The sequence below is a fragment of the Mastomys coucha genome, unplaced genomic scaffold (assembly GCF_008632895.1).
Source record: "Mastomys coucha isolate ucsf_1 unplaced genomic scaffold, UCSF_Mcou_1 pScaffold5, whole genome shotgun sequence".
NCBI classification, from domain to species: domain Eukaryota; kingdom Metazoa; phylum Chordata; class Mammalia; order Rodentia; family Muridae; genus Mastomys; species Mastomys coucha.
Window position 1 is genome coordinate 67,453,299 of NW_022196911.1, and position 12,875 is coordinate 67,466,173.

General features: G+C 51.9%; 2 protein-coding genes and 1 long non-coding RNA gene across 5 annotated transcripts in view; 2 read left to right on the forward strand and 1 right to left on the reverse strand.

Annotated features, from left to right (window-relative positions):
* The window catches only part of Pimreg (PICALM interacting mitotic regulator), a 5,901-nt gene extending 3,873 nt beyond the window's left edge, over window positions 1-2,028 (forward strand). The window contains exons 4-6 of the mRNA XM_031354350.1: window positions 299-394; window positions 963-1,016; window positions 1,342-2,028. Of these exons, the coding sequence (XP_031210210.1) occupies window positions 299-394; window positions 963-996 (130 nt within the window). The 3' untranslated portion in view covers window positions 997-1,016; window positions 1,342-2,028. The remainder of the gene's footprint in view (window positions 1-298; window positions 395-962; window positions 1,017-1,341) is intronic.
* A 165-nt stretch (window positions 2,029-2,193) lies between these two features.
* Pitpnm3 (PITPNM family member 3) overlaps window positions 2,194-12,875 on the reverse strand; it is a 96,576-nt gene continuing 85,894 nt past the window's right edge. For all 3 annotated transcript variants that reach the window (XM_031354346.1, XM_031354344.1, XM_031354343.1), the window contains 5 exons: window positions 12,601-12,749; window positions 12,260-12,409; window positions 10,654-10,837; window positions 6,482-6,610; window positions 2,194-5,990 (listed from right to left, as the gene is read on the reverse strand). In XM_031354346.1, coding sequence (XP_031210206.1) covers window positions 5,685-5,990; window positions 6,482-6,610; window positions 10,654-10,837; window positions 12,260-12,409; window positions 12,601-12,749 — 918 coding nt within the window. In that variant the 3' untranslated portion in view covers window positions 2,194-5,684. The remainder of the gene's footprint in view (window positions 5,991-6,481; window positions 6,611-10,653; window positions 10,838-12,259; window positions 12,410-12,600; window positions 12,750-12,875) is intronic.
* Window positions 5,742-12,875, forward strand: part of LOC116078942 — a 9,195-nt gene continuing 2,061 nt past the window's right edge. The window contains exons 1-3 of the long non-coding RNA XR_004113673.1: window positions 5,742-6,011; window positions 6,319-6,405; window positions 10,666-12,835. This is a non-coding gene — a long non-coding RNA (uncharacterized LOC116078942). The remainder of the gene's footprint in view (window positions 6,012-6,318; window positions 6,406-10,665; window positions 12,836-12,875) is intronic.

A 12,875-nucleotide genomic window follows, 5' to 3' on the forward strand; every position in this document is an offset into this window, starting at 1 on the left:
TTTATCAGGATTTTATCCCCGATATTTTGGATGTGACTGGAGTAGACGAGTGTGCGTAGCAGAATAGTAGAGGAATATCATTCCCTTCTAGATGGGAGACATCTGGAAGATCAAGCCACAGGTGCATGGCCAGCAGCAGCCCTCATCTAACTGTAAAATAACTGCCCATTGCTCGGCCTCACAGGCTTGCATTTCACACCCCAAAGTGAGGATCTAATGAGGCTTTCTCAGTTCCCCCAGGGTCACCTGGGTCCTGCTCAGGGCTCTAATCCCTGCTGTGACATCTCCTTGTTTTCAGTGAGTCTGACAGTGACCTAGAGTCTGTGGGAGCTGGAATCCAGCACCTTCAGAAGCTGTCTCAAAAGCTGGACAAAGCCATCAAGGCTGAAGAGAGGTGAGCTACATCCTGGGGTCAGAGTGAAATGCCCATGGGCCCCTTGAACCATACTGGATTTCTAGAGAGGGTGCTGGTTCTGATACCAACCTGTCCCATGACCAAGAACAGTCCTGGTCCATCTGTGCATCAGCCTCCTGGGATGATAGTGAAGGATGCAGTATGAATCATCCAGGTCCACCTTCTCCAATCACCTTGAACCTCACATGTGGCTGGGTACCTGCTTCCTGAGAGACCTCCCTTTCCTCCAATACCTTTCATGGCTCCTCTATACCCTGTCTACCCATCACTTGGCAAAAGCAACATGGTTGCTCTGGAGTCCCTGGTCTATCTGTTCAGGACTCCAATCTGGGGGCAGAGCCATGGCTCTGAATCTGTCCTAACTTGGAAACATTTTCCCACTGTATAATGGCCACAAAGGTTTCTTAGGCCATATGTCCCCCGGGGTCATGTTCCTACCATTTCTACGTGTTCTGGTCTTGTTTAGTCTGTGCTTTTAGAACCTAGCATGTGTCTTCAGAACATAAGCATCCCGGGTCATCAGTCCCTCCCCCTTCTCTGTCCCTAGTGGTGACATGACCATCTCCCTTATCCGTGAATGAGGACAGCAAGCATCCTACAGGTAATGGCCTTGCTTCTTTCTCAGCCTCTTCCTCCCTCTCCTTTTTCTGCGTGTAAGTATGCATGCACAGTTGCAGGAACGCTAAAGGAGTGAATGGATTAAGAAAACCACAGGGTAGGTGGGTACAAAGCAGAGGAGGAAGCGTGTCTGAGTTGTCCACTTCCCTCAGCCAAAGCTGCTACCCTTATTGATCACATCAATACCCTGTGATTTCAAAAGACTGAAAGCCACCTCGCAGCCTCTCAATTTGGAGAGGGGAGGTACAGTATCCTACATCCCCTGCCTTGAGAATATGGGGCTGCACAATGGAACCTCTGTCTTACAGGAAGCCAGCTCCGTCCAGCCACCAAGCCACCAGGATGTCCATGCCACCCAACCCATGAGCTTCCTGGACACGGCATTGGGTTTATCAGCATCCCCAGGCCACTGCTAACAAGGATTTGACTAACATGGGGTCCAGAACCCTTCTACTTCAGCCATATCTGGGCCCACTGGTAACCACTGGCCACAGCCTGAGAGTTATTTAGCAAGTCCTTGAAGAGGTGATGGGAACTGCCCATGTTCCCCCAGGGGACTCTTAGACTTAGGCACACTCATCTGGCTCTCCAGTCTCACAGTTGTCCATCCATATTAGGAATGTAGCAGAAGATGCTAGATAGCTCTGAGTCTTGAAACTAGGACCAAGGCCCTGCAGGAGTCTTCCCACGACTGCTCCCCCTGCATTCCCAGGGCAGAGATTCCAGAGGACCCACTTTCACCGCTGCTCCCCACTCCCAGAACCCCACAGGAAGAGAGGAGATAATTTGCAGACTGCAAGCCTCATGGATCCTACTTATAAGCTCCATATGGGGGCACTGTGGTGTGCAGGGAGGGGAACACTGTTCAAAAGCAGTTTCTTCTCTCTGTAAATTATTTAAGACATCTGCTATGTTGTTCTATTAACAAGATACTGGTGTGTCAGTTTCGTAGATCACATTGTTTTTCATAATAAAAGCTCGCTTTTGACGCTTGGCATTGTTTTAAATATATATCTACACATACCCTGACCCCACACTGAGTGACACAGTAGGTCTGGAGCTCATCCTTGTGTCCCCTGTCCCCTCTGCTCCTGTCCTTCTCTGAGGGAACCAGAGTAAAAGGAAAGTATTTTCACCTTAGTCCAAAACTAAGCACATCCTAAAGGCAAATAAGGTTTTTATTTAAGTGACAATGTTTCAGAGTTAAAAACAGCTCACATCAAAATCAAGACCAATTGTAAAAATCTTTTAACTCCGTAATGCTGTTTTTGTCTTGTTAGAAATCGGATATTTTACATTTTCTTTTCTAACGGATTTTGTACAAGGCAGCCATGAGGACTAAAGATAAGCCTTTTCTATCACAGGACCATCCACCACAGAGAGGAGTGGAAGTTACACACAGGGACAGGCAGACCGCAGACAAGGTCAGACCGGCTGCCACCACTCAGTCAACAGAGAAAGGGACAGTGGGTCTGAGTCTGAGGGGGAATGTCTCACGCTAGCAACCCTCCTGGCCTCCCGCTCCTGGTGCCCCTCCCCCCATCCCTTCCAGAGTGTGGAGGCAAACTCTGATTTTTCTTCCCAACCTTCCTGTTAGTTTCCCAACAAGATCAGAACTCGACAGGGCCTTGCTTCTTTGTACTAAAAGTTCAACTTGGGTGTATAAGAAATTCTTCCCAAGCCCAGAAGGAAAGAAAAGGGGATTTTTTTTTTTTTTTCCAGAGCACTTGGAATGGAACCCTGGGAATTCCACTGGAAAGTTGGTTGTTTAAGGCGGGGTCAACTGCAAAGCTCCTACAGTCAGGGTGCCCCTCCCAGGTGGGGCTTCACCTGAGCCAAATGTGGAGCATGCCTGCAAAAGTGGCACCTCCTCCAGACTTGGGGGCACCCGTCTGGCAGGATCCAGTCTTCTATAGGCGCCATGTTTTGTCTGCAGGACACTTCTGGGGCACAGCTCTGGGTTGCAAAGTACCCAAAGCACAGTTTAAAAACCATTAGATACAGCCTCCCCTCCTTCAGAGGAGCACCCCAGGAATCTCGGGAATCCTGGGGTTCAGATACATATATGTTGTAGCCCAGCACCCAGGCAGGAAGGCTGTTTTGTCTGAATGCATGAAAATAATTTACTTTTTAAAAAATATCTCACGGTGCTTGAGGGAGAGGTCAATCTTTGGGGGAAGGGGGTATGAAGCTGGAAGAGCAGACTCCAGCAACCCACAACAGGACGAGGGATAAAGGAAGTGATCAGGCTTCCCTCAGCCGGGTCAGGACAGCCACCACACAGGAAGAACAAACATGCCACTCAGATACGGGAACTTTGGTCAAGCGGGAACATGTTTCCAGCAGCTGGAGAGCAGGCACACCAGGAGCTAGAGGTGACTGGAAAGAAACAGCTGGGTGGAGGGTCACAGGAATACGGGAGGAGGCACCAGCGCTCCTCCTGGAGAACACTAGGAATCAGTTCCTTTTGTCTCTGACTTAACAAAGCACTAGTAGGAATCACAGAGTAGTTGCCAGGAAGCATGCCTCAAAGGCCAGCCACAGCTCCTAAGGTGGTGCTCGCACCTGTACACCAGTGACATCTCACAAAAGGGGGTCATCCAAGCAAAAGAGGGGTGGGGCCTCTGGCTGGCTCTGGCCCACACTGAGCCCTGTCCAAGGCTCTAGTCTCCCTGGGGGTTTCCCACTCACGGCAAGCACTCAGAGAAGGAAGAGGCTGAATATTTATCGTTTGAAAGTTAGACTCAGTGACTCCTGCTGAGCGGAGATGAAGAGCTGCGAGAGAATCAGGTCTATTCAAACTCAAATCACAGCGCTCTAGGGAAAGGATTAGGATTAAGGTGCCTATGCCATATGAGCTGGTGCCAAAAGGGAGTCAAGGATGACTTGGGGGGGGCCCCCCCGGGGCAGGTACGAACTTGTAGGAGGAGGAAGCAGAAGCTGGTCCCACACCTCCTTGCCTGCTCTGCCGCCCCCTGGCAGTGCTGGGATTCATTTGCGGAAAGCGGTGCTGATGGTGCAGTGGAGAGCTGGCAGATGGGGCAGGATGGGAAGAGGGGACAGGAGCTGGCAGGCTGGAGAAGACATTTGAGTGGAAAGAGCGGGATGGGTACTAGGAGCCCACCCCTCCCCTCCAGCCCCAGTGAGGCTCCCAGGATGCTGGACAACTCACAACATGGTGCCAGTCACCCCCATCAGCAGCCACCCTGGACTGCATGGGAGCTGCAAGAGGTAGACATTGAGCAGAAGCAACACTGGGCTGACAGGTGCCTGCAGTGTACACAGGTCTTTGGCCCTGGCCTCAGTGGCAGCCCAGAGGGCCCCAAGACACCCAGGTGGCCATGCAACAGGTATCAGCCTGGGCCAGAGAGCAAGGGGAGGCCTGTGCTAAGGCCTGGGCTTGGCAGCAAGGAGACACCCTACCCCTTGCCACCACCCTAAGGGGTCTACCTACCCTAGAGGAGGTTCTAGGCTCAGACCAAACTGAGTGGCCAGGGAAAGGAAGAGAATACAACGGTTTGAGCCAATTTTCCACGAACCTCCAGAACCCAAGACCTCAGCTCTGTGCATTCCAGAAACCTAAAGGGAACTGTGAGTCTGAACAGAGCTATGGGGAGGGCAGCCATGTTGGTGGAGGGAAACGCTTCCTGTTTCCCTCTGGGTTACACAAATCGACGTATTCTCCATGAAGTAGTGTCTTCCTTCCTCTGAAATGCTGGACTCCCTTTCAGCCCCACCCCCCAGAACCCTTCTCCCAGGATGGGGAGGGGTGGGATGAGGAGGAGGCCCACGGGGCATTCTGAAAAGCCCCAGAGAGCAGAAATGCTGGACGGCCTAGGAGTCAAACCCAGTACCCATCTCAGCCAGGAGACCCACTCTAGTTACGGAAAACAGGCAGGGCCCAAAGAGTGAGATATGCTACAGACTCCAGGGCACACAGCCAGACCAAGTGGGGGCTGAGTCCACAGCCGCACAAGGCAAGACCCAGGGAAGAGGACTGTCTTCAAGGGCCACAGGAGAGTAAAGATACTGAGAACAAGAAAGGAGACAGGACAGCTGCAAGACAAACAGTCAGCACCAGGCCCGGTCCCCGGGGTTGTGGACAAACTCCACGTATCTTCTCCCATAAAGTGATTTCTCTGTGTCAAAAGACAGCCAGCCCCAAAGTGGTGCCCGGGGATTCGCAAGGAGGGCAGACACAAACGCCACTCACTCCTCTACAGACAGTTGCTGTACCTGCAACCGGCCACCTGTCTGGCCGAGTGCCCAGCGCTGGGGGCTTCTCTTGTTAGAGCCTGCCTAGTGCGGCTACAGAAACCTAGCACGCAAAAAAGATGGTCAACTTTATCCGAACACTGCCACAGGCAGGCTTGGTCCCAGGGTCACACACACAAACATTACCCCTGACTGTGCTTGCGGGCACAGGAGTGGGGAGGCGGCGGCGGCTTCATAAGACACCCCGGATTTCACCCCCTCACAGCCCAGAGAGCTCCCTAATGTCAGGGCAAGGTCCCTCCCTGCTCTGGTCGGACACTGCTGGACAGACACGGGAGGGAAAAAGCAGGAAAACGCCTGTGTCGGGGAGAAGGCAACCCTTCCCATCCCTGCAGGCTGCCTAGCTGCGCCCACTGTACTGAGCACCGCCCACCCCTCAGGGCACCGACTCGAACTTGGGGGGCCCACGCGCCCAGCTGAGAGCGGGCAACGGCCGCTCATGGTCCTTGTCGGACTCGGGCTGGCTCTGCGCCCGTTCGGGCTTGGGGTTGGCGGCCGGTGGATCCGGCTGCTGCACCGACATGGTCCTGCGCAGGTGGTTGCGCTTGCGCAGAAACTCCGGCTGCGCATGCAGCCCAAAGCTGCCCTTGCGCAGAATCATGCGCGAGTTGTTCTTCTTGGGGCGAGACCGGTGGCTGGCCTCCAGTGCTGCCAGGTGTGCTGCGTAGCCTTCACTCAGGAACTGTGAAGGGACAAGCGTCAGGTTAGCACCTGCCCCTGCCCCCAACATTGCCACTTCCCTAAGACATCCTCCGTGAGCGTCTGCAGCTTCTCTGGGACCCCAAAACCAGTAGCAGGGAGGCTCATTACCATAACAGGGTTCCCGTAGGCTACTGAGCACCTATGTATGCCAGGCTCTTCCTTCGTCCCCACTCCATCCCCTTCCCCGAAAGCAAGTTTTGCCCTAGAATCTAAGTTTGCGGCTCATCTCCAAAGCCTGACTTTGATTCTGTAATTCAGAATGGCACTGCAATGCTTATACAAGTCATTGCTGTTTTCCCTTCCCCTAGATGCCATTACACCTGCCGCAACTTGGATTCTCCCGTGCGTCCAGCAGGGGGCCTGGCCCAAGGCATTGCTCAGTTAGAGATGAATGAGTAAGTAAAAGAAAGGATGAGCAGGTAACTGAATGAATGGGAGCTGCCCCAAACCCTTTCCCTGGCCCTCACACACCTGGCACTGGGTTTGGTACTTCTTGGTGGGCCGGCCCACAATGAAGATCTGGGAGGCAGGGAGGCCCAGCACACTGTAGACAGAGATATCTTTCGTGGAGCCGTAGGCAGCAGTGATTTTGATGAAACACTGAAACAAAAGCAAGCTGGTGAGGAGGGAAGAAGACGTAGGGAGCCCCTGCTGGGGAACGCTGCCTCTACACTCAGACACCAAGCCATCATTCCACCTTTGGTAGAAGCCACCCCCACATAGCTGCCTCTCCCTGCCCCGGTTCCTCACATTAGGTTCCTCTTTGCATTATGGATCCTAAACTGGTGGCAAGCTCTGGGCTGGCTATGTGCCTCCTGATAGCTGGTTTGATGAGCTCTCCAAAAGCCCAGACCCAATTTAGAGATTGGCCCTCCTTATTCTAGGGGTGCTTTCTTTTAGCTCATTACCCTAATCTCACCCAACTGGTGGTGCTCACCACCCAACTCTCAGCGATGTATGTCTCCTATCCGTGTCACCCTTTGTCCTACGATGTTCACTGAGAATGTCTGCTTTAGTTTCATGTCCATCTGACACAATTAGAGTTATATGAAAGGAGGGAGCCTCAATTGAGAAAATGTCTTCATCAGATCTGGCTGCGGGGCATTTTCCTAATTAGTGTTTGATGGAGAAAGGCCAAGCCTATTGTGGGTGGAGCCGTCCCTGGGCGGATGGTCCCGGGTTCAATAAGAAAGTAGGCTAAGCAAGCCAGTAAGCCACACTCCTCAATGCCCTCTGCATCAGCCCCTGCCTCCAGACTCCTGTCCTGTTTGAGTTCCTGTCTTGACTTCCTTCAATGATGAACTATGAAGCGAACATACGTGATAAACAAATCCTTTCTTCCCCAACTTGCTTTTGGTAATGGTATCTCATCACAGCAATAGTAGCCCTAGCTAAAACGGGGGACTTAAGTCTGAGCTTCAGCTTCTTTCCTTTAAAATGCACTGTCATCACTGGGAGGACTTACTGTCAGCTATAGTTCAAATATGAAGTGTACCCTACAAGCATATGCGCAGTGAGCCTGGTCTCCAGTTGGTGGTGCCATTGAGAGGACACTAGCTGGTGTGTGCTAACTTCATCAGTGGGGTTGATCCATTGACGAGTTCTTAGCTAGATGGACTTAGGTAAGGCTTAGTTAAAGGAAGCTTTCCTCTGGCTTGCTCTGTTTCCCGGCCACCATTGGGCCTGCAGCTTTCTTCTGCCACCCACTCCCAGCACTATAATTTACTCCCATGGCAGGCCTACAGCAATGGAACCAGCAGACCACAGGCTGACACCTGTGAACTCATGAGCCGAGTAAGACTTTCCTCCCTCAAGTCAATTTCTCAGGTGTCTGTCACAAGGACTGAAAGAGAGGCAGTGGACACTGTCCACATGGAGAGCCTAATGCTCCAGGTTGAGACCCACCTGCAATCTGTACCCTTCTGCCCCTTGGCCTTTAGATCTGTCCTTTCCTCTCCAAGACCATCCGCTGCCCAGTCTTCAGCTGGCAGACAGCTGTCATTGTCCCACTTTCACAAGAATCTCCAACCGTCCTCCCTCTTCTCGGCTGGCTTTTCACTCTGCTCTCAGAAACCCAGCACAGCTGCACCTGGATCCAGCCATTCCTAGGGGATGCCTGTCCCCACACAGCCTCAGCCTGCAGCCCAGGCTGATGCCCTGATCCACATGCTGCAAGTTGCATGGCTCATGATCCGTGCTCATGTCTGACCTCATCTTCTCCTCCCTGCCTGCTCCTCCTCCTGTATCCATTCTCATTTCATTCATTTATTCATCGGTGCATCCATTCTACTAGTACTTATTGAGCACCCATTGTGTGTCATCATTACCCCAGATCCTGGAGCAATGCAAATAAACTCAGTGGCTCCTTGATCTCTCCTGGCCATGCAATGGGACATCTGAGAGTTCCTTGCCCATAATCATTCCCAAGTTCTGACAATGCCACCAACTGATTCTCCTGACCGTGCATGCCTTCCTTTCTATCTCATGCTTACTACCTGGATTCTAGACTTCTGTCTCTTGCTGGAGTAACAGCCCCCTAACTACCCACTCCAGTTTCTTGATGCCAGTGTGTTCTCCAGTGAGCTGCTAAGGGATCTTTGAACAACCCAAGTTAGATGCTGTCACTGCCCTACTTCAGACTCACCCATTGCTCCGCACTGCCCTCAGCAGAGAGCCCAAGAGCTGATCTGGTTTCCAGAGTTTATAAGACCTACCAAGCTTAGGTGTCTCATGACATCTAGAGCCTCAGCTCTCATCTGTCCTTGATCTGACCCTGCCTGCATGTAGCCCTGTTCTGTATCCCTGCAGCCCTGAGAACATCCCAGGCTACTTCTCACCCCTGCACCTTTGCATCTGGTGAAAGTTGTCAAAATCAAAGTGGAACCACTTGGGTCATCAACCCCATCAAAGATACAAAGCCAGGAGATTATGAAAGAAGTATACATGCACACACACACACACACACACACACACAATTACACACTGCCAGGACCACAACCTTACACAAAAGCCAGCAGCTTCCAGGCATGGTGGCACATGCCTTTAATCCCAGCACTTGGGAGGTAGAAGCAGATGGATCTCTGTAAGTTTGCGGCTATCCTGGTCTACATTGGGGGTCCTAGGCAAGCCAGGGTTAAAGACAGTGAGACATGATCTAAAATATAAAATTTTAAATGTAAAAAGTCAACTGCAACCTTACACAAGCAGTATGTCTCCAAGTACGTCTGCTAAGTAACTGTCCATTCACCCTCAGACCGAGGCCATCATTGTTATTGCTTGTTGCGGACAAACAGTATTGTCTTAGGATATATTTTCTCATCCTCCCTCCTTTTAAAATTCCCCTTGCCTCATCTCTTTGAATAGTCTCATAAATGACTATAGCACATGTAACCTCCCACAGAGCTATTCCCAAATAAAGCTTGATTTCACATCCGTCTTAACCTCTTTATATTTCCCCAGGTCCAGCACATGCTGCCTTGCCATCTACCTGACAACTCACACTCATATGTCAAGACTAAGCCCACAGTTATTACCTACTATCAGCCACTTGGGCTTTTCCAGGCAGACCTAAGACCTTCCTCCTCTGTTTGTCAATATTGCCCCTTTTCTGCCACACACCAGTAATTGTCAATTTCCATGCCTTTCTTTCTCTAGATCAGGGATTGGCAGACTTTTTCTTTGAAAAGCCAAATAGTAAATATTTTAGGCTTTGAGCTCTGCCACAGCGACTCGACTTGGCTTTTCCACTGCATCGCAAAGGCAGCCACAGACAATACATAAACAGATGAGCTTGGCAGTGTGCCAAGAAAACTTTATTTATGGACATCAAAATTTGAACTTGTGTAGTTTTCATTTGTCAGCTCCTGCTCTCTGTGTGTGGGTCTCTCTCTCTCTCTCTTTCTTTCTCTCTCTCTCTCTCTCTCTCTCTCTCTCTCTCTCTCTCTCTCCCCCTCTCTCTCTCTCTCTCTCTCTCTCTCTCTCTCTGCCTGTCTGTCTGTCTTTCTCTCTGTCTTTCTCTCTCTCTTCTATCCCCCAACCCCCAAACCCATCTCCAAAGTGTCAAAATCCCCTTGAGCCCTGGAGGGCTTTACACAAAGATGTCCCAGCCTCCTCCCAGAGTTTCTGCTGTCTGGCTGAGGCCAGGAGTTTGCCTATCTAATGATTCCCAGGTGCAGATACAAGAATTACAGCTCTGGGTGGCAGATTCAAAAAAAAAAAAAAAAAAAAAGCAGGCTAGAACCACCAGCACCAGGCAGTGAGGAACACAACCAGGCCTGAAATGTTTCAATAGGCACTGAGATATCTATTGAAGAAATAACCAGGTGTAGAGACAAGAATTTAGGCCTTGGTGTCAGGAAATGATAAAGCATGAGTATCTGCCAGTGACGATAACACCTGCCTCCCAGCTTTGTTAAGACGTCCCAGTGAGAGACACACATTCAGTCAACAAAATGTGCTTCCCTTCCCTACACCAGCTGAGGACCTCGATGCCCAGTCCCTTGACATTGAGAGAGACAGGGAGGACCATGGAGAAGGCCATGAGTTAACCCCTCTGCTGGCTAGTGAAGGCCTGCCTGCCCCGCAAGGCCCTGCCTTCACCTGGTTGTATGGTCCTCCACACCACCTTACCCACTCACACTTACCTCCTGCATGAGGTTGCGAAGGAAGATGGCCTTCTGCCTCAGTGGGTCGTGCACCAGTCCATCCGAGAAGAAGATCATGCCCTGTGGGAAGTTGTGCTGGGACAGCCACGACACCACCCGCTGCTTCTGCATGTCCGGCCGCCCCGTGATGTAAAGGATCATGTAGCCCAGGTCCTGCCAGTGCCTGGCGAGATGGCATTGCTGGGTCCAGCTCAGCCTGCTACAAGCCACCCACTGCCCAAGTTTCTGCCCTGACGGGGACCGCCTTCCAGAGAAGCCAGCAGTTATGGTGAGGGGGCTCTCAAGTCCTCACCTCTGGTGAGTGATGGACATTTGGATGGCCTGTGAGGACTAGCCCTACCTGATACCTCCCCTTTCCCTCTCCTGCTTCCACCTTCTCCACTAACGAGACAGCTTCCAATAGCCACAGGCCACAGGCTTTGTGCCCACCTTCAGTGCCTGGTCCTTAGCTCAGGCACTGCCTTTCCCCTGAACCACTGCAAAGACCTTAGTAGCCACTTTCCCTTGGGTCTTCCCACTTTGATCTGATCTTTTGTAACCTTGAACTATACACACACACACACACACACACACACACACACACACACACCACAGGCCACAGGCTCAGTTTCCCCGTCTTACAGATGGAGTAATCATCCAGACACCCCCGTGGGGCTATGTCAGGGATAAAGGCACTGATCCCAAAGCAGCTTGACATAGTCTGCCTGGCAGAGTTGGCTGCATTTCCATCCTTGACCGTTTCCATGGAGATCTCTATAAACCACAAACCCAACCCTGTTGCTCCTTCACTTGTTATGCTTCCTTCCATACCTGGCTCCCTAGTGCTGAAGAGATGTGTCAAGGCTTCCCTCTGCTCTTGGACTCTGTCCTGGTGAGTGAACTTTCCCTATCCACATGGGGGGGGGTGTTCTGTCACCCCCGTAATAGCCCTGTACTCCTGACTCAGGACTCTAGACAGCCAACATCTTTCTAGATCTCTCTTCTAGGAAGCTCTCCCCACTTCTCAGACAGAATCTTTACTCTCTAATGGCCCAGGGTACAGATAAGCCCAGACCTGGGTAGGTATTTTTTGTGGTACCAGCCACCAACTACTGGGCTTTCTAAAGCCAGATGGTGATCTGACTGCTTGGGAACCTGAAGATGCACAGTCCAGGTGTTACAGGGATGCTGGGAGAACACCAGGCACACGGATCTGTGTTGAGCTCATAAAAAGCCATTTCTAGAAACTAGCGAGGTGTCAGTGCTATGTTGAAGGAGGCAGGAGCCACCACGAAGGGAAAGAGCGCACCCCCCATCCCCACTTCCCAGCTACCCTCCCAGCAGGCTTTCCAGCACCTCCCCAAGCAGCCAGAAAGCAGCTGGAGGACAACTGTCTCTGAGCCTAGAAGTCAGCCCAACTTCTCTCCCCAAGCAAGGCAGCACAGTCCCCATGCCAGCTGCCGCGAACTCTGCAAACTCCCGTTCCTATCCAGCCTTGGGGTCTGAGCCTCTATTGTCACCACTGAGGAAAAACCTAATGTACTGTCCCCCAAACTTCTGGCTCCTGCCCTGGGGAGACATCTTCCTTGGGGAAGGTAACACTCACCGAACAACATCCACTGCACCTGGCCGGACCTTGGGGTCACTTCCCATGATAGACACACTGGCAGCAAAGGATCCGTCAATGCTGAAAACCACACACTCCATCCCCCGGGGCAGCACTGTGAGGTAGCTCATCGCACAGGTCTGGTCACCCCTGAAAGGTATCAACCTGAGGTCAGCCTGGGGTCAGGGTCTTGGTGGCACCTCCTGGTACTATGGCTCGTGGCTTCCTCCCTTTTCTTCTCTCCATGCAAACAGAAATAAACTCTGCCTTCCAGCTGCACATGTATGGAAGCCCACCAAAAGTCCACTGTGTGAACGTCCTCACACACATCTTCATCCTACCTGACCACCATCTTTACAGGGTAGACACCGACCCCCAGACGCCGGGGCCGGGGCACATTGTATGTGATTCTGCCGCTGTTGTTGGTGATTTCTGTGTCCAGGTGGACCCACCGGCCTGACGACGGCTCTGTCATCACCAGGATGTCCACCTACAGCCAGTGAAGGGAGCAAGGAACCTGCTACAGGCTGAAGGACAACATGCTTAACAGCCAAGACAACAGACCCCGGGGCACAGGTTCCTGCCTGCTGTAGGCTAGAGTTTTCTATCGCCCCCC